The sequence below is a fragment of the Sus scrofa genome, chromosome 2 (assembly GCF_054392235.1).
Source record: "Sus scrofa isolate SSC_HxYL_T2T_F1_AM1 chromosome 2, Sscrofa_HxYL_maternal_Yorkshire_Landrace_v2.0, whole genome shotgun sequence".
Taxonomy (NCBI): Eukaryota; Metazoa; Chordata; class Mammalia; order Artiodactyla; family Suidae; genus Sus; species Sus scrofa.
The window spans coordinates 7,165,454-7,186,535 of record NC_139384.1 but is presented as its reverse complement, the minus strand read 5'-3'; the positions used below and the strand labels follow the sequence as shown (position 1 = coordinate 7,186,535).

At 53.1% G+C, this 21,082-nt stretch overlaps 1 protein-coding gene across 5 annotated transcripts; it reads left to right on the top strand.

Moving 5' to 3' along the window:
• The first annotated feature begins 11,656 nt into the window (after positions 1–11,656).
• Positions 11,657–20,664, top strand: ARL2 (ADP ribosylation factor like GTPase 2). 5 transcript variants are annotated; one of them, XM_003122549.6, is made up of 5 exons: positions 11,657–11,769; positions 15,328–15,438; positions 15,531–15,693; positions 18,199–18,279; positions 20,203–20,664. In XM_003122549.6, exons 1-5 carry the CDS (start codon positions 11,705–11,707, stop codon positions 20,335–20,337), a joined length of 555 nt encoding a protein of 184 aa, XP_003122597.5. In that variant the 5' UTR covers positions 11,657–11,704; the 3' UTR covers positions 20,338–20,664. The 5 variants fall into 5 exon arrangements, with proteins under 5 accessions (XP_003122597.5, XP_013849576.1, XP_084866901.1 ...); XM_013994122.3 differs by having other exon boundaries at positions 11,657–11,798; positions 15,261–15,438; XM_085010775.1 differs by having other exon boundaries at positions 11,657–11,798; positions 15,213–15,438.
• Positions 20,665–21,082: the final 418 nt, after the last annotated feature.

The following is a 21,082-nucleotide window of genomic DNA, read 5'->3' as shown; positions in this document are numbered from 1 at the left end:
CCTCCGAGCTTATTAAAAAAGAACTCTGCAATTGATTAGCAATGTCTGCCACATCGTGATTGATTAGTGTTGTCTGTCATGAGCAGGGGAGGAGACTCACAGTCCCCTCTGCCCCCAACCCCATGAGCATGTAACTACTTTGGGCTTTAGAGTCAGGTTTGATTCTGACACCTGGCACTCTACTCATCACCTGGAGCCTCAGGATATGCTGTGGATAACCAAGAAATCAGGAACAGGATCAGGGGCATCTCTGGAGCACTGGGTCGCAGGTTCGATCCCCGACCCAGCACGGCGGGTTAAGACTGCAGAGTTGCTGCAGCTGTGGCATAGGTCGCAACTGTGGCTTGGATTTAATCCCTGGCCTGGGGATTCCATATGCCATGGGGCAGCCAAAAAAAGAGAAAAAAGAAATCATGCCTCTTTGCAAAGTTGTTTTAAAGATGGAAAAGGATGAGATGAGAAGAGAGCTCTTTGCATATTGTGAAGTACTGTCTGGCTAGAATCTATCCCCCATTCCTGAGATTTGTGGGTACGTAGGATTAATGCAACCTCATAATTTAAAACACCTGGGTGGGTGGGTGGGCATGGGCATGACAGCTGGGCCTGGCCCTCCTTGCTTGTGAGGGGCCTGGGAACAGAGGCTGAAGTGGGGCACCCCATGCAGTGAGGCTGCCCCGATTTCTCTGAATTATTTTTGTTTCCCAGAAACCAGGAAGGCTGGGGCATCTTGCCTGAGGCGGGCACCTGAGGGGCTCATTAAGGCATGAGCTCCTCAGGGAGGGATCCGGGGGAGCCACGCGCATGATGTAACCCAGAAAAAACATCGGGAGGAGGGGGAGGCCAGGGCACCAGTATCCCCAGCCCAGCCCAGCCCCAGACCTGGACCACTGGTCTTCTCCCAAGACCCCAGTTTCAGGAGGGAGGGGAGACAGTGCACGTGCCTTTGGCCCCTCTCAAAAGGCCACAGCCCTGGAGGAAGATCAAAGAAGGCAGCATTTATGGCCTGATCGCCCTGGGGAGTGGCAGGGAGGGAGGAAGACAGAGGGTAATGTTTAACCATGAATGGCTGTGCAAAGCCGGCAGGGCAGGCTTGGGGGGGGGTGGCCAGTCCAACCTCTCACTTAGAAGGTGAGGAACTGATGACGAGGTCTCCTGGAGGAAGGGGGTGGAGCTGAGGGAAGACACACCTCCCTCCGCTGAGCCTTCAGTCTTTCTCCAGCCCCAGCCTGGAAGGGCCTGGTCCATTAGTCCCAAGCCTGCAGCCCTGACGGGTGAAGGTGCCCAGGCCTCCCCAAACCAGAGCTGCAGCGTGAGCCCCTGGGCAGCAGGACCACTGGCTGTCTTACTCTCTGAAGCATCTTCAGGGCCTCACACTCCTAACTTCCATGTAAGAAGTGCTCCGTTAATGAATCCATGGGTGAAGTCCAGCAGGTAGACTGCCACCCAGGAACCCCGAGAGCTTCCTGGAAGATTAAAGAACTTCTGCTTTACTCATTCTCCCAGGACCTTCCCCAGGCTCCTGGGGGACTCTCATTTTACCAATGGGGAAACTGAGGCACGGGGAACGGACAGTCGCACAACTGGTTTGGGGAGAGGCCAGGATGCAAGGATATCCTGTCCCAGTTCCTTCCCATACCTCCTGGGGTTGGAGAGATGCCAGGGGTCTCCAGGAGCACAGGGAGGAGGGCCCCTCTTTCTAGGTCCCCCACATGTGCAGCCCTCATTGGAGGCCTGGCCGTCTCGGGGCACCTCGAAGGAGTGTCAGATGATGGATGCCAGAGAAAGAGGTCAGGTGCCTGCTGCTGGGGCTAAGACTGTCCATCAACTCCAACTGGGAAGGGTTCATTACCTAATGGGGTGTGGGACGCAGGCCCAGCTCACCGAGTGGCAGGGGAGGACAGGAGGGTGACAGCCTGCCTCAGTGAGGGCATACGTGGCAGGCGGGGGGCACTTCCCATGGGGGGAAATCAGAGAAGGCTTCCCAGAGAAGGAGCTCTTTGGGGAGGACCTGGAAGAATTTGGGGGGGGGGGCTTGATTCCAGGGCCTGGAACTTGAGCTTGAGCAAGTCCTGTAACTAAGCTCTTTATGCCTCACTGTAAAAGGGGAGTAAGTGAGTATTTAATGAATATATGTAAAGGCTTAGAACTGTGCCTGGCACACAGTAAGTCACATAAACATCTGTTACACTTTTAGCAAATGCACTTCATAAGTAACGGGTGAATTTTTTGTTCACATACAGCAAACTCGGATTTTTACTCTTCTTATTATCATCATCTGTATTTATTCTAGGAAAAAATGGCAGAGTGCAAGAAGAGGAATGAGCGTTTTTTTCTAATGAAATACATTTAATGGGAAGAGGATTGGAAGTTCCCGTCATGACTCAGCAGTTAACGAATCCGACTAGGAACCATGAGGATGTGGGTTCTATCTCTGGCCTTGCTCAGTGGGTTAAGGATCCAGCGTTGCCGTGAGCTGTGGTGTAGGTTGAAGGCACGGCTCAGATCTTGTGTTGCTGTGGCTCTGACATAGGCCGGTGGCTACACCTCCGATTCAACCCCTAACCTGGGAAACTTCCATATGCCTCGGGTGCAGCCCTAAAAGGACAAAAGACAAAAAAAAAAAAAAAAAAAGGCAACAACAAAAAAAGAGAGGATCGGATTTCCCACTGTGGAGCAGTGAGTTAAGGATCTGGCATTGGTGCACCTATGGCATATGTCGAAGCTGTGCTTGGAATCAAAACCTGGCTCAGGAACCTCCATATGCTGCGGGTGCAGCCGAAAAAAAGAAAGAAAGAAAAAAAGAAAAGAGGGTTAATGATTGTGTCCATGTGTAAGAAGCAGCACTTAATATTTGATGAAAACTGCACAAAATGCCTCATGCTTACAAAGGAGTCTCAATAAGGGGTGGGAAATTAGGGTTCTTTAGAGTCTTAGTTTTATAAATGATCTAAGTTTAGGTTACTAACAGGTCTAGAGCATACCAGCTTCAGGCACAGCTGGATCATGATGCCCAAACAGTGTCATCAGGAGTCAGTGTCTCCCTCTATCTGCTCTCCCCCTGCTGACTACACTCTCATGGTGGTAAGATGCCACCAGAAATACCAGCTTTGCTGCCCAAGAGGGGGCACATCCCTCCACTTCCTGCCACTTTCCCGATAATTCCAACAAAGACCTCAGTCCTGGCTCTGCTTGCTCTGCCTTGAGTCACGTGGCTATTCCTGACATCAGTCACTGTGGCCGGGAAATAGGTAAGACTGGGGTCCTTTAGGAACTATGGGTAAGGGAGGGAAAACTTCCAGGGGGCATTGGGATGCTGTTGGCAGGAGAAAGGGGCACAGATGCTGGGCTGATGCCACCACCTTGGCTCAGATTCAGAGCTTAGGAAGCTGCAACTCAGCTGTACAACCCTTGGCCAGGTCACAGGTGAGGTGGAACCGATGCCCTATGTGTCTCTGACCCCAAGCCTGGCACGCTCTTTGCTTCATGAGTGGGTGGGCAAGCAAAGGCTTACTAAGGAGACAAGTCCAGCTGAGCTGAACGCTGGGCAAGAACAGGGGCCATGACATCATGGGGACAACCCGGTCTAGGAAGCAAAAGACTGACTTTCACTTCAGCACAGCATCTGGACCTTGTGGGCTCTCATTAAAGCCAGAATCTGCAAATAGCTGGGACTCCCAGGAACTGGGTGACATCATGGGGGCTCCATGACACCATTACCGCCCAGTCCTTGGTGGAAACTGGTGGACATTCCCACCCCCTAGTCCGGCCAGGCCACCTGCAACCTCCAAAGTCTTGTGCTGTGGATTCTCCGCTACTCCTCCAACGTATGTATCTTTCTGGGAAGCTGACTCCAACTTCTAGAAGTGGGCAGGGACCATAAATAATAAAGAGCCGAGCTCTGAAGAGCCAGCGAGCCTCCCAGGGCTTTGTGGGATGTGACAGTAGTGACTGCAGCTCCTGGATTTTTCTAGGGCGTCTAAGTCCTAGAGAGCCTTGAGTGCAAATTCCTGCTCTGCCTCTTCTAGCCATGTGGCCTTGGACAGGGCCCTGGTTTCCTCTGGGCCTCAGTTTTCTCGTCTGTATAATGGACTGTCTTGATGACCAAAACCCTGGGTGGAAAGCAGTCACCAGTGAGCTCCTTCTTGCCCCAGTGTCCTGGCTGGGCCTCCCTGGTGATGTCACATTTGTCCACTTTGGATGGCAGAGAAGCTCAGGCTGGGCACCCTGCTGGGATCCGAGACACTAGAGAGAAACGACAGTTACGCTGGCCCTGGAGGGAGCCTTTGCACCCCGCCAACAGCTCTCCCTTCTGATCTTCTATGTCAGTTCCCATAAGGGCTCTGAGAGGCAGGAAGGCCTCCCTTGGAGGCTGGTTTGGGGAAGTGGTCAGCCCCGGTTGTGAGCAGGGCCTGGAGAGCTGGGTGGGGTTGGGGGTGAAGCCCAACCCCACAAGGCCAGTGACTCACAGACATAGAGAAGAGAGTGATTGCTTGGATTGACCCCGCCCAGGACTTGTGCCAAGGGTGCCAAGAGCCTCGGCGAGGCAGGTGGGCAATCGGTCGTGGTCAGAGGAGTCTAGAGATTGCCGTCCAGCATCCTTGTTTTACAGCTGAGGAAACTGAGGCTCGGCGAGAGGAGGGGACTTGGCCAAGGGCAAGGAGGCAGCAGAGCCGGGCAGACGGGGTTCCACTGCAGCCGAGGTGCACCCTTCCTATCTTACTCCTTCCGGATCCAGCTCCCATCCCAGCTCTGGAGTGGAACAAACGGGGACACATGGCACCCTCAGAACAATGGGAGCACTCGCACCTGTGGCAGAAACCTGCTGTGGGTCAGCAGAGGAAGGACTGCTGACCTACAGTGAAGCATCGGCAAAGATGCGGCCTTCCATGGGTCCTGGCCCAGGGTTCCTGAAGTGCGGAGGGACCACCCCCAACTCCCACCCCCACAAGAAGGCTACGAGGTCATCCCAGGAGATGGAGGTCCCTGCATCTCGTGTGCTACCAGGTGCAAGGCCTCAGGCAGCCTGTTGCCCTCTCTGGGGCTCAGTTTCCTCATACATAAAATGAAGGAATGTGACAACTGACCTCTGAGGGGCCCCTGCTGGGGCGGAAGGTTGAGACCAGCCTGAGGCCTCCTGCGGGGGAGTTGGGGGCGGGTAGGGGGTAGGGGTGATGGTGAGGGGGTGGGGGAAACCACCAAGCCTGGGAGGGGCTGGGAGGGGCAGTGCCATCTGAAAGAATATTCTAGTGAACAAGGGGCTGAGCACTGAATGGAGGGTGGACCAGTGGGCACTTCCCTGACTTCCACTCCAGCCTCGGCTCCCACTCCTGCAGGAGGGGTGCCTAGGAGATGCCCTCCTGGGTTTGGGCCCTGTCTGAGCATTGACCTCTGTGGCATCTCAGAGGAGGGGGTAGGGCCAGACCTGCCTAGGTCTGGGGGCCAAGAAGCCCGGTCAGGGACAAGGCTGATGAGGCTCTGCCTTCTGGCCAGCTGAGCAGCTAGTAAGCTGGTCATGAACCCTCTGCCCCGTTCCTTTTCCTTTTATTGACATAGTTACGGAGCATCTACCATGCGGCAGGCACTGTTCTTTTTTAATTAATTTATTTACTTTAATATTTAAAAAATATTTTTAGGGAGTTCCCATCGTGGCGCAGTGGTTAACGAATCCGACTAGGAACCATGAGGTTGCAGGTTCGGTCCCTGCCCTTGCTCAGTGGGTTAAGGATCCGGCATTGCCGTGAGCTGTGGTGTAGGTTGCAGACGCAGCTCGGATCCCGCGTTGCTGTGTCTCTGGCATAGGCCGGTGGCTACAGCTCCGATTCGACCCCTAGCCCGGGAACCTCCATATGCCGTGGGAGCGGCCCAAAGAAATAGCAAAAAAAATAAATAAATAAAAATTAAAAAAATAAAAAATATTTTTAGGAGTTCCCGTTGTAGCTCAGTGGAAATGAACCCGATTAGTATCCGTGAGGATGCGGGTTCAATCCCTGGCCTCGCTCAGTGGGTTAACGACCCGGCATTGCCGCAAGCTGCGGTGTAGATTGCAGATGTGGCTTGGATCTGGCGTTGCCGTGGCTGTGGCATAGGCCTCAGCTGCAGCTCCAATTTGACCCCTAGCCTGGGAATTTCCATACGCCGCAGGTGTGGCCCTAAAAAGCAAAATATATACATATTTTTAAAATATATTTATATATATATATTCTTTTTTTTTTTTTTTTTTTTTTTTTTTTTTCGCAGCTGCACCTGTGGCACATGGAAGTTCTCAGGCTAAGGGTCAAATGAGAGCTGCAGCTGAGGCCTAGGCCATAGCCACGGCAACACCGGATCCAAGCCACATCTGCAATCTACACCGCAGCTTGTGGCAATGCTGGGTCCTTAACCCACTGAGCGGGGCCAGGGATTGGCCGTGAGGGTGATCTGGCTGTGACATGTCACCCCACTGATCACCAGGATTGAGGCCAAGGATTGAACCTGCATCCTCACAGAGACAACATCCAAATCCCCATGGATACTAGCCGGGTTCTTAACCTGCTGAGTCACAAGGGGAACACTTTTATATTTTATATTGTTGTATTTACTGAGCATCTATGATGCAGCAGGCCCTATTCTAGGGGCTGCAAGATCTGCTTTAAAAAAAAAAACAAATCAAAATTCCCGTTGTGGCTCAGCAGTAACGAACCCAACTAGCATCCATGAGGACGTGGGTTCTATCCCTGGCTTCACTCAGTGGGTTAAGGATCCCATATTGCCATGAGCTCTGGTGTAGGTCACAGACGAGGCTCAGATCTGGCATTGCTATGGCTATAGCGTAGACTGGCAGCTGCAGCCATGATTCGACCCCTAGCCTAGGAACTTCCATATGCTGCAGGTGTGGCCCTAAAAAGACAAAAAAATCCAAATCCCTGCCCTTGTGGATGGAGGGGGTGGAGGAGAATAAATGTGATAAATTAAGGGAATTATATAGACTGGTAGAAGGCCTTAAGTGTCATGGAGGAATACAGAGCAAAATAAAGGACTGGGAGAATGAGCAATTTCAAACTTAAATAGGGCAGTCAGGCTGGGCTTCATTGTGACACCTGAACAAAACAAACTTTTTGAGACCCTGGACGTTTGAGCAGAAAATTGAAAAGAGGGAGGTGACAGGGAGGTATGGGTAAGGGCACTGGCCCCTAATGCACCGGCCAGTTGGAGGATTGGTAAGTGGGGCAGGGACAGGTGATGGGGGCACAGAGCCATGTGGGCCACTGGTGCAAGGCCTGGTTGGCTGTCGCAAGACATGTTTCCTTGAAAACTCCATCCTGTCCTTCTTTACTTTATCCCATCTTCTTGTCTTACTTTATCCCATATTCCTGCTTTGAAAAACAGTCACAGTACTGGTAAATGACTTAAGCTGAAGAACAAAGACCTAAAGGCATAAGTGACTTAACTGTTGTGTGCCTAGAGGTCAGAGTAAGAGCTTAACCCTTTACCACCTAAGTGGCTTTTTAAATAGTAAAAGAACTTATATAATAGTAAACAAACCCTGTATCCTCCACCCATAGCCACTCCTCACTTGATCTCATCTAAAGAGCACAATAAAAGCAGTGTGGATTCTTGAGGTGCTCTTGGTCCCTGAGACCTTGAGTCCCCCGGGTTCCCACCTCTACTAAAGATAAATGTCTCTGTGTCTTGTTTTATGTTAACTATTTTTCCTTAAGTTCCACAGCACCCGTTCTTCAGCCCCATCCTGCTGAGCTGGCCCTGGCAGTTGGCCACCGAAAACTTGGGGGTCTGGCCACCAAAAACCAGGGAGCATCCAGCAGACAGTGGGGGGTTTCGGGCAGAGGACAGACATGATCTGGGCACAGGTGAAAAAGGTCCCTCTGCCTTGGGGAGGAGGAACAGGGAACCGGTTGGGAGGCTGCTGCAGAAAGCTGGGTGAGCGGGGCCCCTGGCTCATCTGTCCAGTGGAGATAAGAGCCTACCTGCCTCTCAGGTTGCGGAGTGAAGACACAGCAACTACTCCCCTCCCCCAGCCCCATTCACCAGGCCAGGCCTGTGGCAACAAAGAGACAAGAGGCATCGGGGAGAGCCCGGCTCTGGAGGATGCCACGGGCACCGAGTTGTTGGAAGAGCTCATGTTTTCAAGTCCTTAATACTCTTAAGGTTCTGGAAAGGCCTGAGGATGATGTAGGCCCTAGGGAGGAGATGCCAGGGGTGTAACAGCTCATTTAGGCATCTGGAAGCCAGAGAGGATTCCCCCTCTGCCTCCCACAAGAGGCAGCTGGGCCGGGACCTGCAGTGATGATGTTCAAACACTGCCTTGCCATTTGAGGCCTTCGGCTGTGGCCTGCACACTGCACACATGCCCTGGGGACAGGGCTGCCCTTAGCCACTTAAGGCCCGTAGGGAGATAGGGGTGGGGGTACTGGAGCAGGCTTGGGTAGCACTGTGGTCTTACAGACAGCCGCCAGTTCAGTGATTATTAGGCTGTACCTTCAAACTTCCAGTTCTTTGTTTACTAATTAGAAGGACAAAAGCTACACTTGGGTATGCTGCCACCAAGTGCTGGTTGGTGCCTCTGTCATCTGCTGTGGTTCCCAAAATAAAACTTGCATCACAGATGAATCTCATCAGAGAGAAACAGGATCCCTCTTAAAACTGTCCTGAGTTTTCCATGCAGCTCAGTGGGTTAAGGATGTGGCTCTGATCACTGCTGTGGTGTGGGTTTGATTCCTGGCTCGGGAACTTCTGCATGCCATGGATGTGGCAAAAAAATTATCCAAACTGATTTTAAATAACTTCATAAGAACATTAAAAGAATCAAATAGCGGAGTTCCTGTCGTGGTGCAGTGGTTAACAAATCCGACTAGGAACCATGAGGTTTCAGGTTCGATCCCTGCCCTTGCTCAGTGGGTTAAGGATCACGGCGTTGCCGTGAGCTGATGCGGCTCAGATCCAGCGTTGCTGTGGCCCTGGCGTAGGCCAGTGGCTTCAGCTCCGATTAGACCCCTAGCCTGGGAACCTCCATATGCCACGGGAGCGGCCCAAGAAATGGCAAAAAGACCAAAAAAAAAAAAAAAGAATCAAATAGGAAATTCATCTAGAGTGAGCTTAAAAATATTTATATATACAAATATATAAACAAAATACTTAGATCTATTTCTTGCTAATGCTTAAGGAGCAATAATTACACTTTTTTTAATTACTCAATGAATTTCATTACATTTATAGTTGAACAATGATCATCACGACCCAATTTTATAGCAAACCCCTAGCCCATCCCTCCACCCTGCAACCTGTCTCCTGATCAAATTACACTTAAGCAGGGTTTGTTTGCTTTTTTTTTTTCCTTTTTAGGGCCGCACCCTCGGCATATGGAGGTGCCTAGGCTAGGGGTCCAATCAGAGCTACAGCTGCCGGCCTGCACTGCAACCACAGCAATGCCAGATCCAAGCTGAGTCTGCGACCTACACCACAGTTCACAGCAACACCGGATCCTGAACCCACTGAGCGAGGCCAGGGATGGAACCCGCAACCTCATGGTTCCTAGTCAGATATGTTTCCAATGTGCCATGACAGGAACTCCCTAAGCAGGGTTTTTTCCTCTGGCTTTTGTCGTTGGTGGTGTTCATTGTTCAAGAATGACCAATAGTTTCCTTTATGATTTTAAAGGTGACACAGGAAGTGGACCATTAGGATCAAAAAGGTTATACCTTAGATGTTCCCTTGTGGTACAGTGGGTTAAGGATCTGGTGTTGCCACAGCTATGGCACATGCTGTAACCGCAGCGAGGGTCTGATGCTTAGCCCAGGAACTTCCACATGCTGTGGGTATGGCCAACATAAAAACAAAAACAAAAACATTATACCTCTCAAGATGCCAAATTTTCCTCCTCAGACATTGAGTAAACACACCCTTTTAAAAGGCATCTAGAGGGAGTTCCCGTCGTGGTGGCACAGTGGTTAATGAATCCAACTAGGAACCATGAGGTTTCAGGTTCGATCCCTGGCCTTGCTCAGTGGGTTAAGGATCCGGCATTGCCATGAGCTGTGGTGTAGTTTGCAGATGCGGCTCGGATCCCGTGTTGCTGTGGCTCTGGCATAGGCTGGCAGCTACAACTCCGATTAGACCCCGAGCCTGGGAACCTCCATACGCCGCAGGAGCGGACCTAGAAAAGGCAAAAGGACAAAATAAATAAATAAATAAATAAAAGGCATCTAGAACTCTATCTTCAAGTTACCATCCACTTACTTAGACCCAAGAAACTCTTGCTTTAAAGCCAGCTTCACAACTGTCAGGATTTAAGTATTTAAATCTCATGATTCTTTCTCGTGAATATATGCATATATTCAGCTATATATAACCACAGCTCTAGAGATATTCTCTCCTAGTTTTCTTCCAAAGGTATTCTGCCAAAGATTTTATTTCCTCAAGAGCACGAATTCCTGGAGTTCCTGTTGTGGCTCAGCGGTAACAAATCCAACTAGTGGGTTAAGGATCCAACATTGCCATGAGCTGCGGTGTAAGTCACAGATGTGGCTTGGACCTGGCATGGCTGTGGCTGTGGCATAGGCCAGCAGCTGTAGCTCTGATTCGACCCCTAGCCTGGGAATGTCCATATGCCTCAGGTGCGACGCTAAAAAAAAAAAAGTGAATGCTTTGTAAAATTACACAGAAGTTAGCCATTATTTTCAGCTGGTGCATGACCTTTCCCAAGCATCAGACAGAGCCTACTCTGCTGCCTACTCACATTTGTCCTGTAGTGGCCTGGGAGAAGGGCTCAGAATAAGACAACAGGGCTCAACCTTCTGAGTTTACAATCTGCCTTGTCCCTGGCCTCCACTTCCTCACAATTTCTGGACTTGAGCACTAAGGTAAAGAACCAAGCTCTTGCACAAAGTCAACAACAAAAATATCCAACAACAAATATTTATTGAGCACCTAGAATAAGTCAGGCACTGTGCTAAGCACTACATGAGCCTCAGCTTTCTCATAGGCAAAATGAAAAACTGTGCTTCTCAATAGAGAAACAATGAGCACGAGCATCTTGGGTGGGACAATCCTTTGTGGATATCTGTCCCCTGCCCTCTAAATGACAGGTATGTTATCTTGTAACGGGGACAAATCCAATGATGCCCCCACACATTTCCAAATGGCACCTAAGGGGAAGTTCCACCCTGGATGGAGAATTCCCAGAGTACCCTCCACGACTTCAGAAGCCAAGGAAAGGGGGTAAGCCTTGTAAGTGGCAGGTTTAGGATGATGCCCCGGCCCAAGATAAGCAGGATCTGGACCACGTCTCCGGGAAACAGCGCCTTATATCGGCCCCAGGGTGATGTCAACATCCTTGGGGCTCTCAGGAGTCGGAACTCCAACTCCCTATGCAGCCAAAACACAACCCAGGAACTTGAGGTTTCCGTTCTCTACCATTATCTTTGGACTTTGGGTCCTGGAAGGAAAAGAATGGCGGTGCTCTCGTCACCCAGTCGCTCGGGATGCGAAGGGTTAACGCAGGTGGCCGCGCAGAAGCCCCCCAGTACCGCTAGAGGGACCATCCAACGCAGCGCCGCCGGGCGGCTTCGCGGTCACGTGGGGCGAGGGCGGGACCAAGCGAGAAGCCAGCCAATAGGCTGTGCCGTCGATGGGCTTGATAGCCAATAGGAGCAGGGAAAGGGGTCCCGGGACTAGGAAGAAACAGCGGCTGGGAGGGGGCTACTGGGACATGGGGCTTCTGACCATTCTGAAGAAGATGAAGCAGAAAGAGCGAGAGCTGCGACTGCTAATGCTGTATCCTCCCCGGCGCCGGAGCCGCGAGGGTAGTAGCGGGATGCGGGGGGGGGGGCTCCCACCGGGCGGGCGGTTTCAGGCGCCCCCTGCCGGGAGCGGGATGTGCGGCCGGCTGGCCCGTACCAACTGCCCATTCTGCGTCACGCACGTGGGCCCTACCATCGCTTTTGGCAGGGGGCCGGGAGGAGGCCGTACCACCGGCTCAGGGTGGGGGGGGGGGGACTTCTTCCCAAGGCCAAAGGTATGGGAGTAAAGGCGCAGCGGCCGGGCCTGATGTCCCAGTGTAGGGGGAGGTGAGGCCCGGAGGTGACTCGAACGCTACCACCCGTCGGTCTGGCCCGTGCGTTGGGCCGCCGTTCTCCCCGGTCCTGACCGCCTCCTCCCCCTGTCAAAGGGTGCCAGGCCCCGGCCGCGCCCTCAAGGTCGGAATCCCGGGGGCGTGTGGGCCCCGCCCTCAGCACTGGGCGCAGGTGGCAGGTGGATATGGACTCTGCGGGTAATTTTGCCGCTGGGTCCAGCGCTTGGTTGCCTCCCGGCCGGTGTCACCACATCGGACAGCTTGTAGGCCCGAGAGCCCTGCTGACCTTCTGAGTCCCACTGGCAGGCATCACTCCTCTTTGCCAGCCCCCTATCCCCGGAGAGGCTGTGGTCCAAGAGCTGGACAATAAGATCTGGACCCCCAAGCTCCCCTTAGCAGGGGAGAGAAGACATTTATGTGTGCAAATAACTTGAATCTTCACGTCACGTCTGTTTTGACGAACTCTGAGAAAGGCACAGGGAATTCACTCATCCAGTAGACGTTTTTTGAGCGCCTGCTGTGGACCAGGCACTGTTCTGGGGGCTGGGATAAAACAGCAAAACAAACAAACAAAAATACCCGTATCTTTAAGGATGCTCTGTGTAAGGCTGAGGGGAGAAAGGAGAAAGATGTTAGCTAACAAAATAGGTAAAATATATAATGTGTGGCAATTAAGGCAGTTTAAATAAGGTAGTCAAAGAGGGCCATACTGAGAAGGTACTAGTTGAGGAAAGGCAGGGCGGTGAGGGAGGCACCACGTAGATGTCTGGGGAAATTGTTTAAGGAAAGGGAACAGCACGTGGAACGGCCTCCAGGGAGGAACTCAGCCGGGGTGTTCAGAGGACTGTCTGGGAAGGCGGTGTGGCTGAAAAGAATGAGCCCTGGAAGGTCAGGTCCAATGGAAGAGGCACCTCACCTGGGGCCTTTTGGTTCTGGACTTTTCCTTTAAAAGAAGTGCAGAGAGGGAGTTCCTGTGGTGGCAGAGTGGTAAGGAACCCGACTAGTATCCATGAGGACTCAGGTTCCATCCCTGACCTCGCTCAGTGAGTTAAGGATCCAGCGTTGCATGAGCTGTGGTATAGGTCGCAGACGCGGCTCAGATGCTGTGTTGCTATGGCTGTGGTGTAGGCCGGCAGCTGTAGCTCCACTTTGACCCCTAGCCTGGCAATGTCCATGTGCCACAGATGCAGCCCTAAAAAAGACCAAAAAAAAAAAAAAAAAAAGTGCAGAGAGGAGGTGAGATGTAAGACTAGTTAGGCCCCTGCCGTAACACAGGTGAGCTAGGATGGTAGCTGGGAAGCGGTGAGGTGACGGAAGTTGGGGGGACATGCTGAGAGTCAGGCCAGCAGGAACTGCTGCTGGATTGGACATGAGTGTGAGAAGAGTCAAGTGTGACTCCTGGGTTTCCTGCACCATCAGCAGAATGAGATGTTGGAGGGGCTGGGGAACATATTCAGGGGAAGGTGAGAGCTGAGTTTTGGCCATGTGGGAAGCCTCTGGGACATCCTAGAGATGGCAGCGAGGCAGCTGGATGTAGGGACCCATATCCAGGGGAGCAGCTGGGTGGGATGTATGAGCTTGGGAGTCCTCAGCGTAAAGATGCTGTTTGAAGCCTGGTCCTGGATGAGATTGCCGAGTCAGGGAGTGTGGACAGAGAAGGGGGCCTAGGCCTGCGCAGAGCAGGAGGTCAGGGCGAGGAGGAGGGGAAGGAGGAGGAATGACCGGGGAGATGGGAGAACCAGGCGAGGGGAGGAAGGAACTGGCCACTCTGTCAGCGCTGCTGCTGGAGCAGGAGGAAGAGGGCTGAGGACCGCCCAGCTAGTAAAGAACGACAGGGCCTCTCAGAGGACTGACCTCAGTAAGAGCAGTTTCAGGGAAGCAGTGGGAACAGAAATCTCATGGGTTCAAGAAAGAGCATGATGGAGTTCCCGTCGTGGCGCAGTGGTTAACGAATCCGACTAGGAACCATGAGGTTGCAGGTTCGCTCCCTGCCCTTGCTCAGTGGGTTAAGGATCCGGCCTTGCCTGAGCTGTGGTGTAGGTTGCAGACGTGGCTCGGATCCCGTGTTGCTGTGGCTCTGGTGTAGGCCGATGGCTACAGCTCCGACTGGACCCCTAGCCTGGGAATCTCCATATGCCGCGGGAGCGGCCCAAGAAATAGCAAAAAGACAAAAAACAAAAAACAAAAGAAAGAGCATGAGGACTGAAATTGGAGTGGGGAGTATGGACAGCAGCTTTAGGAGATCTGCTATAAAGGGCACGACGTAGGAGTTCCCTGGTAGCCCAGCGGTTAAGAACTTGGCGTTGTCACTGCTGTAGCTTGGGTTCCATCCCTGGCTCAGGAACTTCTGCATGCTGCAGGTGCAGCCCTGCCCCCCGCCCCCCAAATGGGGAAGGAAATCAAGGAAAAAGTAAGAAAGGAGGGGTCAAGAGAGGCTGTTTTTCACTTCTTCTAAGTGGGAGAGACACCAGCTTGGCAGCTGAGGGGAATGAGCCTGCAGAGAAGGGACAATGGAAGCTGGTTGGGGTGGGGGGACAATCAGCTGCCAAGGATCAGGGACCCAGGCTGGGTCTCAGGAGAGGTTCTCTCACCGCCCCTCCCAGCTGCAGGGCCCCTTAAGTGGTAGAAGGAAAGAGGAGGGGGGTTTTCTCCAGCTGGTGAACTTACCCACTTGTTTGTACACCCAGCACCCAAGGGTTTGGAATATTCCAGAAACAGGAAGGGGAGGGTGGCTGCCTCCAGATCCATGCTCTTGCTATTCCCTCTGCCTAGAATGCCCCTCCCTGAGTCCTTCCAACAGCTGCTCCCTTGGAGTTTGGGCTTCAGCTCAAGATGGTGAGAGAGGCCTGCCCTGGTGTTGAGCTAAAGGAAGCTCCTTGGTGGCCTCTCCGAAAGCCTCTCACTGGGGCCGGCAATGCCTTGTGTCTCGCTTGCACTCTGCCCACTGTCTTGCCCTGGAGTGTAGACTGCACAGGGTGGGGACTGTGACTCTGCCCTCCCCCCGCCCCCGCGCCAGCACCAGAGGTGTTCTGGCACCGAGTAGGTTTGCAGTAAGCATCGTGGGATGAGTTCAGGAGCCTCTGGTCAGGAGATGATGAGAACATATTTCTTGATACTTTTCACATGTATCATGCGGCGCTGGCAGGTCCTCCGCTGATTTTGACATGTGGTGGGAAATGATTTGTCCCCCAAGAGGGCACTGCGATGATGTCACCACCCTGCAGAGCCCGGGGACTTCTCCTTAACCTGCTGCGCCCCAGCGGCCTGGACAATGCTGGCAAAACAACCATCCTCAAGAAGTTCAACGGGGAAGACATTGACACCATCTCCCCGACGCTGGGCTTTAACATCAAGACCCTGGAGCACCGAGGGTGAGCGGGGCCCCTGCAGGTGGGCAGAGCGGGCGGGCGGGCGGGCGGGCAAGGGGCCAGGCTGACCCTCCAGCCACCCGCTCCCTGTCCAGATTCAAGCTGAACATCTGGGATGTGGGCGGCCAGAAGTCCCTGCGGTCCTACTGGCGGAACTACTTCGAGAGCACCGACGGCCTCATCTGGGTGGTGGACAGCGCCGACCGCCAGCGCATGCAGGACTGTCAGCGGGAGCTCCAGAGCCTGCTGGTGGAGGAGGTGGGCAGGACGCCTGGCCGAGCCCGGGGAGCCAGGCTTCCCCCAGTGATTGGGGCCCAGTACTTTGGGCAGATTCCTTGTGGGGTCCGTAGACCCAGAGGGACACCCAGGGTGGGATCTATTCCTTCTCTGAGGCCTCACCATGTGTCCAGCACCCTTGGGGAGGCAGAGACAAGCTGTACACGTGGTCCACGGAGGCCCACTGGGCATGGGCGGGACACGCTGGGGACTGAGACACAGGTTCACATCCTGCAGTGTCACTGCTTCAACACCCTGAGCTGCAGTTTCTATGCCTTGAATTGGGCTTTAGGGAGGATGACTTGAGGCCAGTGTGTCAAGCTTGGGGAGGCAGTGGAGCCTGGCTCAGGAGTCGGACTCTGCTGTGTGACCTCGAGGTGGGCACGACTCTGAACCTCCACTGCCTCCTGTCTAAGATGGGCATTATAATGATGGTGATCCTAAAATCTATTGGCTGGGCCACATGTTCTTTTTTTTTTTTTTAATAATTTAGGGGCTTTCGGAGTTCCTGTTGTGGCACAGTGGTTAACAAATCTGACTAGGAACCATGAGGTTGCGGGTTCGGTCCCTGCCCTTGCTCAGTGGGTTAAGGATTCGGCGTTGCCATGAGCTGTGGTGTAGGTCGCAGACGAGGCTCAGATCCTGCGTTGCTGTGGCTCTGGCGTAGGCTGGCGGCTACAGCTCCGATTCGACCCCTAGCCTGGGAACCTCCATATGCCGCGGGAGTGGCCCAAGAAATGGCAAAAAGACAAAAAAAAAAAAAGAATAACTTAGGGGCTTTATTTCTTTCTTTTTCTTTTTAGGGCTGCACCTGAGGCATATGGAAGTTCTGCTAGCGGTTGCATCAGAGCGGCAGCTGCTGGCCTACACCACAGCCACAGCCACGCCAGATCTGAGCTGAGTCTTCAGCCTACACCACAGCTTGTGGCAACGCTGGATCCTTAATCCACTGAACAAGGCCAGGGATCAAACCCATATCCTCATGGATACAAGTTGGGTTCGTTAACCACTGAGCCACAATGGGAACTCCCCAAAATGCTCTTCTTTAAATAAGATTTTAGATGTACAGAAAAGTTGTAAAGATAGTGAAGAGACACCCCATATATCCTTCAGCCAGCTCCCCTTCATTTAGCATGGAATTTAACATCTTCCGGGACCGCCATGCCTTTGTCAAAACTAAGAAATTAGGCGTTCCCGTCGTGGTGCAGCGGAAACGAAAATCTGACTAGGAACCGTGAGGTTGCAGGTTTGATCCCTGGCCTCACTCAGTGGGTTAAGGCTCTGGCGTTGCCATGAGTTGTGGTGCAGGTCACAGACGCAGCTCGGATCTGGCATTGCTGTGGCTGTGGTGTAAGCAGGCGGCTATAGGTCCAATTAGATCCCCTAGCCTGGGAACCTCCGTATGCCACGGGTGCGGCTCTAAAAAGACAAAAAAAAAAAAGCAACAACAAACAAAATCTAAGAAATTAACATTGGTAAGTTACTATTAACTGAATTCTAGGTTTTATTAGGATTTCACCAGTTTTCCCACTAATGTCCTTTCTCTGTTTCAGGTTTGATCCAGTTTCCTACACTGCATTTAGTTAAAAACCAGGACACTTTTAAGAGTACATGAGAGAGCTGTCAGTAGTCATGCAGGGACCCCAGCCTAAACGGGTGTTGAGCAGGTCCAGTGAGATCCTGGCTGTCCAATGCTCAGGGACCCCGAGGCCCTTTTTCTTTTCTTTTTTTTTTTTTCTTCTGGCTACACCTGCAGCATATGGAAGTTCCCAGGCTAGGGGTCGAATCAGAGTTGCAGTTGCCAGCCTACGCCACGCAGGATCCAAGCCGCCTTCTCGACCGATGCCACAGCTTACAGCAACCCCAGATTCTTCACCCACTGCGGGAGGCCAGGGATCGAACGCGCATCCTCATGGATCCTAGTCGGGTTCTTAACCCACTGAGCCACAATGGCAACTCCTCGAGGCCTTTTTTAAGGCTGTATCCACCACCCACGTGGAGGGACTCCCAGTCCAAACACATATGGAAATAACTGGAATCACAGGCAGAGAGTGAGGCTTGTCAGGGTAATGGGACCGTTTGGAGAGCTGTGTGAACTTGGAAGAGGGAAGGTCATTTCCAACAGACCCCAGAGCCCCTGGGACAGTCGAATTCTTCGTGCACCTCAGGTCATCAGAGTGGAGCAGGCTAGACCTGGAGGGCTCTGGAGCATCTGTCCGTCACCCCCTCCCTGTTTACAGAAGAGGGTCTGAGGCTCGGAGGAGAGCAGTGCCCACTGGGTGGTGACTGGGCTGGAACCAAGGGCCTAGCCCAGACTGGGGCTCCCTCCACCCCGTAAATGGCTGGACACAAAGGCCATCTCCCCCACCCCCACCCCGCCTGTGTCTTTCCCACCGCTATGGGACCTTGCCCTGGGTGAACAGTGGAGGGGCCAGGCTGCCCTCTGAAGCCCCCCCCCCACACACCCCTCTATTTCTCTTTCCCCAGCGCCTGGCTGGTGCCACCCTCCTCATCTTTGCCAACAAGCAGGACCTGCCCGGAGCACTGTCCTCTAAGGCAATTCGTGAGGTGAGTGCAGGCCTTGGAGGAAGGAAGGGGCATGCATTTCCTTGTAATTTATTTAAGAAGCATTTGTTGGGATGCTCAGCAGGTTAAGGATCAAGCATTGTCACTGATGTGACTGGTTATGGGTATGGCGAGGGTGGGTTCGATCCCTGTCCTGGGAACTTCCACATGCCACAGGTACAGCCAATAAGTAAATAAGTAAATAAATGAATAAGTATGCATTAGCCGTGCCGTGTGGCAGGACCTACTCAGGGTACTGGGGAGTCAGTGATTAGTAAGAGAGTTGAGCCCACAGCCCAGGGGCAGGCAGACCTGAAAATAGATTATTCCACAAGGGAACAGTAGCTTCCACGTGCTAGGCTGTGCACGGATTAACTCATTTAGTTCGCACAGCAACCTCACAAGGTAGGAACTATTACATCATTCTACACACGGTGAGGCAGGCTTAGAAAGGTAACTGGCCCAGGGTCACAGGGTAAGCAGACAAGCCAGGATTTAAACACAGGCCTGTGTGACTCCAGATTGCATCTTAACTCTCTCTCTTTACTTTTTTTAAATGTCTTTGAGTCACTTTTATTTGTTTTTTATTTTTGTCTTTTTTTTTTTTTTTTTTTTTTTGCTTCTGCGGCATATGGAGGTTCCCAGGCTAGGGGTCTAATCAGAGCTGTAGCCGCCGGCCTATGCCAGAACCACAGCAACGCAGGATCCAAGCCGCCTCTGCGACCTACACCACAGCTCATGGCAACGCCAGATCCTTAACCCACTGAGCAAGGGCAGGGATCGAACCCGCAACCTCATGGCTCCTAGTCGGATTTGTTAACCACTGAGCCACGACGGGAACTCCTATTTGTTTTTTATTTTTATATTTTGTCTTTTTAGGGCCGCACCCATAGCATATGGAGTTTTCCCAGGCTAGGGGTCGAATCAGAGCTGTAGCCGCTGGTCTACACCACAGCCACAGCTACTCAGGATCTGAGCTGAGCCTTTGACCTACACCACAGCTCATAGTGACACCAGATCCTTAACCCACTGAGCGAGGCCAGAGATTGAACCTGCATCCTCATGGATGCTAGTCAGATTTCGTTGCCACTGAACCAGGATGGGAACTCTTTTTTTTTTTTTTTTTTTTTTTTTTTTGACAAAGCAAAAAGCTTTATTGGGAAGAGGCTCCCTGGGCAGAGAACAGTAGGGTAAGGGAATCGGATTTGCTGCCATGTGGCTCAAAGCCTCAGGTTTTATGGTAATGAGGTTAGTGTCTGGGTTGTCTCTGGCCAGTCATCTTGTTTGGCCCATAATTTGGTTTGAGCTGGGGTCCTTTTCTGGTGGCACATGCATCCCTCAGCCAAGATGGATTCCAGCGCCAAGGATCCTGAGAGGTTGGTCACCTCCTTCCTTCTCTCAGCCCCTCCCAAATTCTCCTGGTTAGTATTTGGCAGCACGTGTTCCTTCTTGGGACCTCCCATTGTCAGAGTGCATCTTAAGTCTGATTGTAGACTGGAAGGCTAGAACGAGAAAGAGTGGGGTTAGAAACTGGGTTCTGCCACTTACTAGCTGTGTGACTTTAGGAGGTTGCTTAACCTCTCTGAAGTTTCCTCCTCAGTAAAATGGCCAGTACAATCCCTGGCTCATGGGGCCTTGGGGGGGAATGGGTGAGAGGATACTGTAGGGCCCAGAGCACCACATCGGGAGCCCTTGTTGCCGTGCTGGTCTGGCTGTCGTGTACAGAGAGCTCAGGTGCTCTGGGCGGTGGAGCGGAAGCGGGGTGCGGGGGTGTGTGTGACACATCTTCACCAGGGGCCAGGGGAAGCCTCCCACAGCAGGCCCTGGAGGGAGGTGTGGATTTCCCCTGGGCCAGGAGGGGAAAGGGGCTGAGGGGGGTCGGGCCCTGTGGACACCGGGGCCCTCTGTCACCTTCCTCCCTTCTAGGCCCTGGAGCTGGACTCCATCCGCAGCCACCACTGGTGCATCCAGGGCTGCAGTGCCGTCACCGGGGAGAACCTGTTGCCTGGCATCGACTGGCTCCTGGATGACATCTCCAGCCGCATCTTCATGGCCGACTGAGCCACTCCAGATGCCCCCTCACCTCACGGTCCAGGCGCCCCCACCAGGCCCTCGCCAGGCACCATCCACGCGGGCATGGGAGTCAGCCAGCCCCACTAACACCCCTGCCCCACTCCATAACCTGCTGCTGCTACTGCTGCCCACTGCTGCTCCGGGGCCAGCCGGCTCCCGCCCTGGCTGTCACCCTGGCTCCTAACTTGGCCTGTGGCAGCAGCAACTGTACCAAGAAGAGAGGGCTGGGGCTGGGAGGGGGCTGCGTCTGCTGCTGTCAGGGCTGTGGGCCTCGTCTTTTGCTCAGCTGTGAGAATAAAGTGTTCCTCGCCCCCATTCCTGGCTGAGTCATTTGTTGATTCAACAACCCTAGAGACCGCCTGGAGCTCATTGGCCAGCAGAGGACAGAAAAGGTAATTGCAGTCCGAGGTGAACTCTCTGTATGAAAGGGACTGCAGAGAGTTAGAAAAGTGCAGGACAGGGCTGCTGGGAGACGGGGTGAGGGGGGAGCAGGGAGGGGGGGAGCGGGGGGGACGGACTCCGATGCAGGAAGGAGGAGCAGGCATCAAGTAGAGCAAGCTAACGAAGAGCAGAGCTGCGAAGGGGCCTTCCCTCAAGGCTCAAGGGCATTTCTGAAGCAGGAACCAGACTGGGAGAGCATGGGAACCAGGGGGACCCCAGGACCCCCATCCAGGTGGCAGAGCAGATGGAAGTTTTCACAGGGCCCCCTGCTGTGGTCCTGCCAGTGGTGCTT

Bases quoted from the DNA above. Each gene is read 5' to 3' on its own strand.
- ARL2 (XM_013994122.3), top strand. From the start codon at position 11,705: ATGGGGCTTCTGACCATTCTGAAGAAGATGAAGCAGAAAGAGCGAGAG. The intron at 15,439-15,530 runs GTGAGCGGGGCC...CTCCCTGTCCAG, and splicing joins AAGACCCTGGAGCACCGAGG to ATTCAAGCTGAACATCTGGG. The intron at 15,694-18,198 runs GTGGGCAGGACG...CTCTTTCCCCAG, and splicing joins AGAGCCTGCTGGTGGAGGAG to CGCCTGGCTGGTGCCACCCT.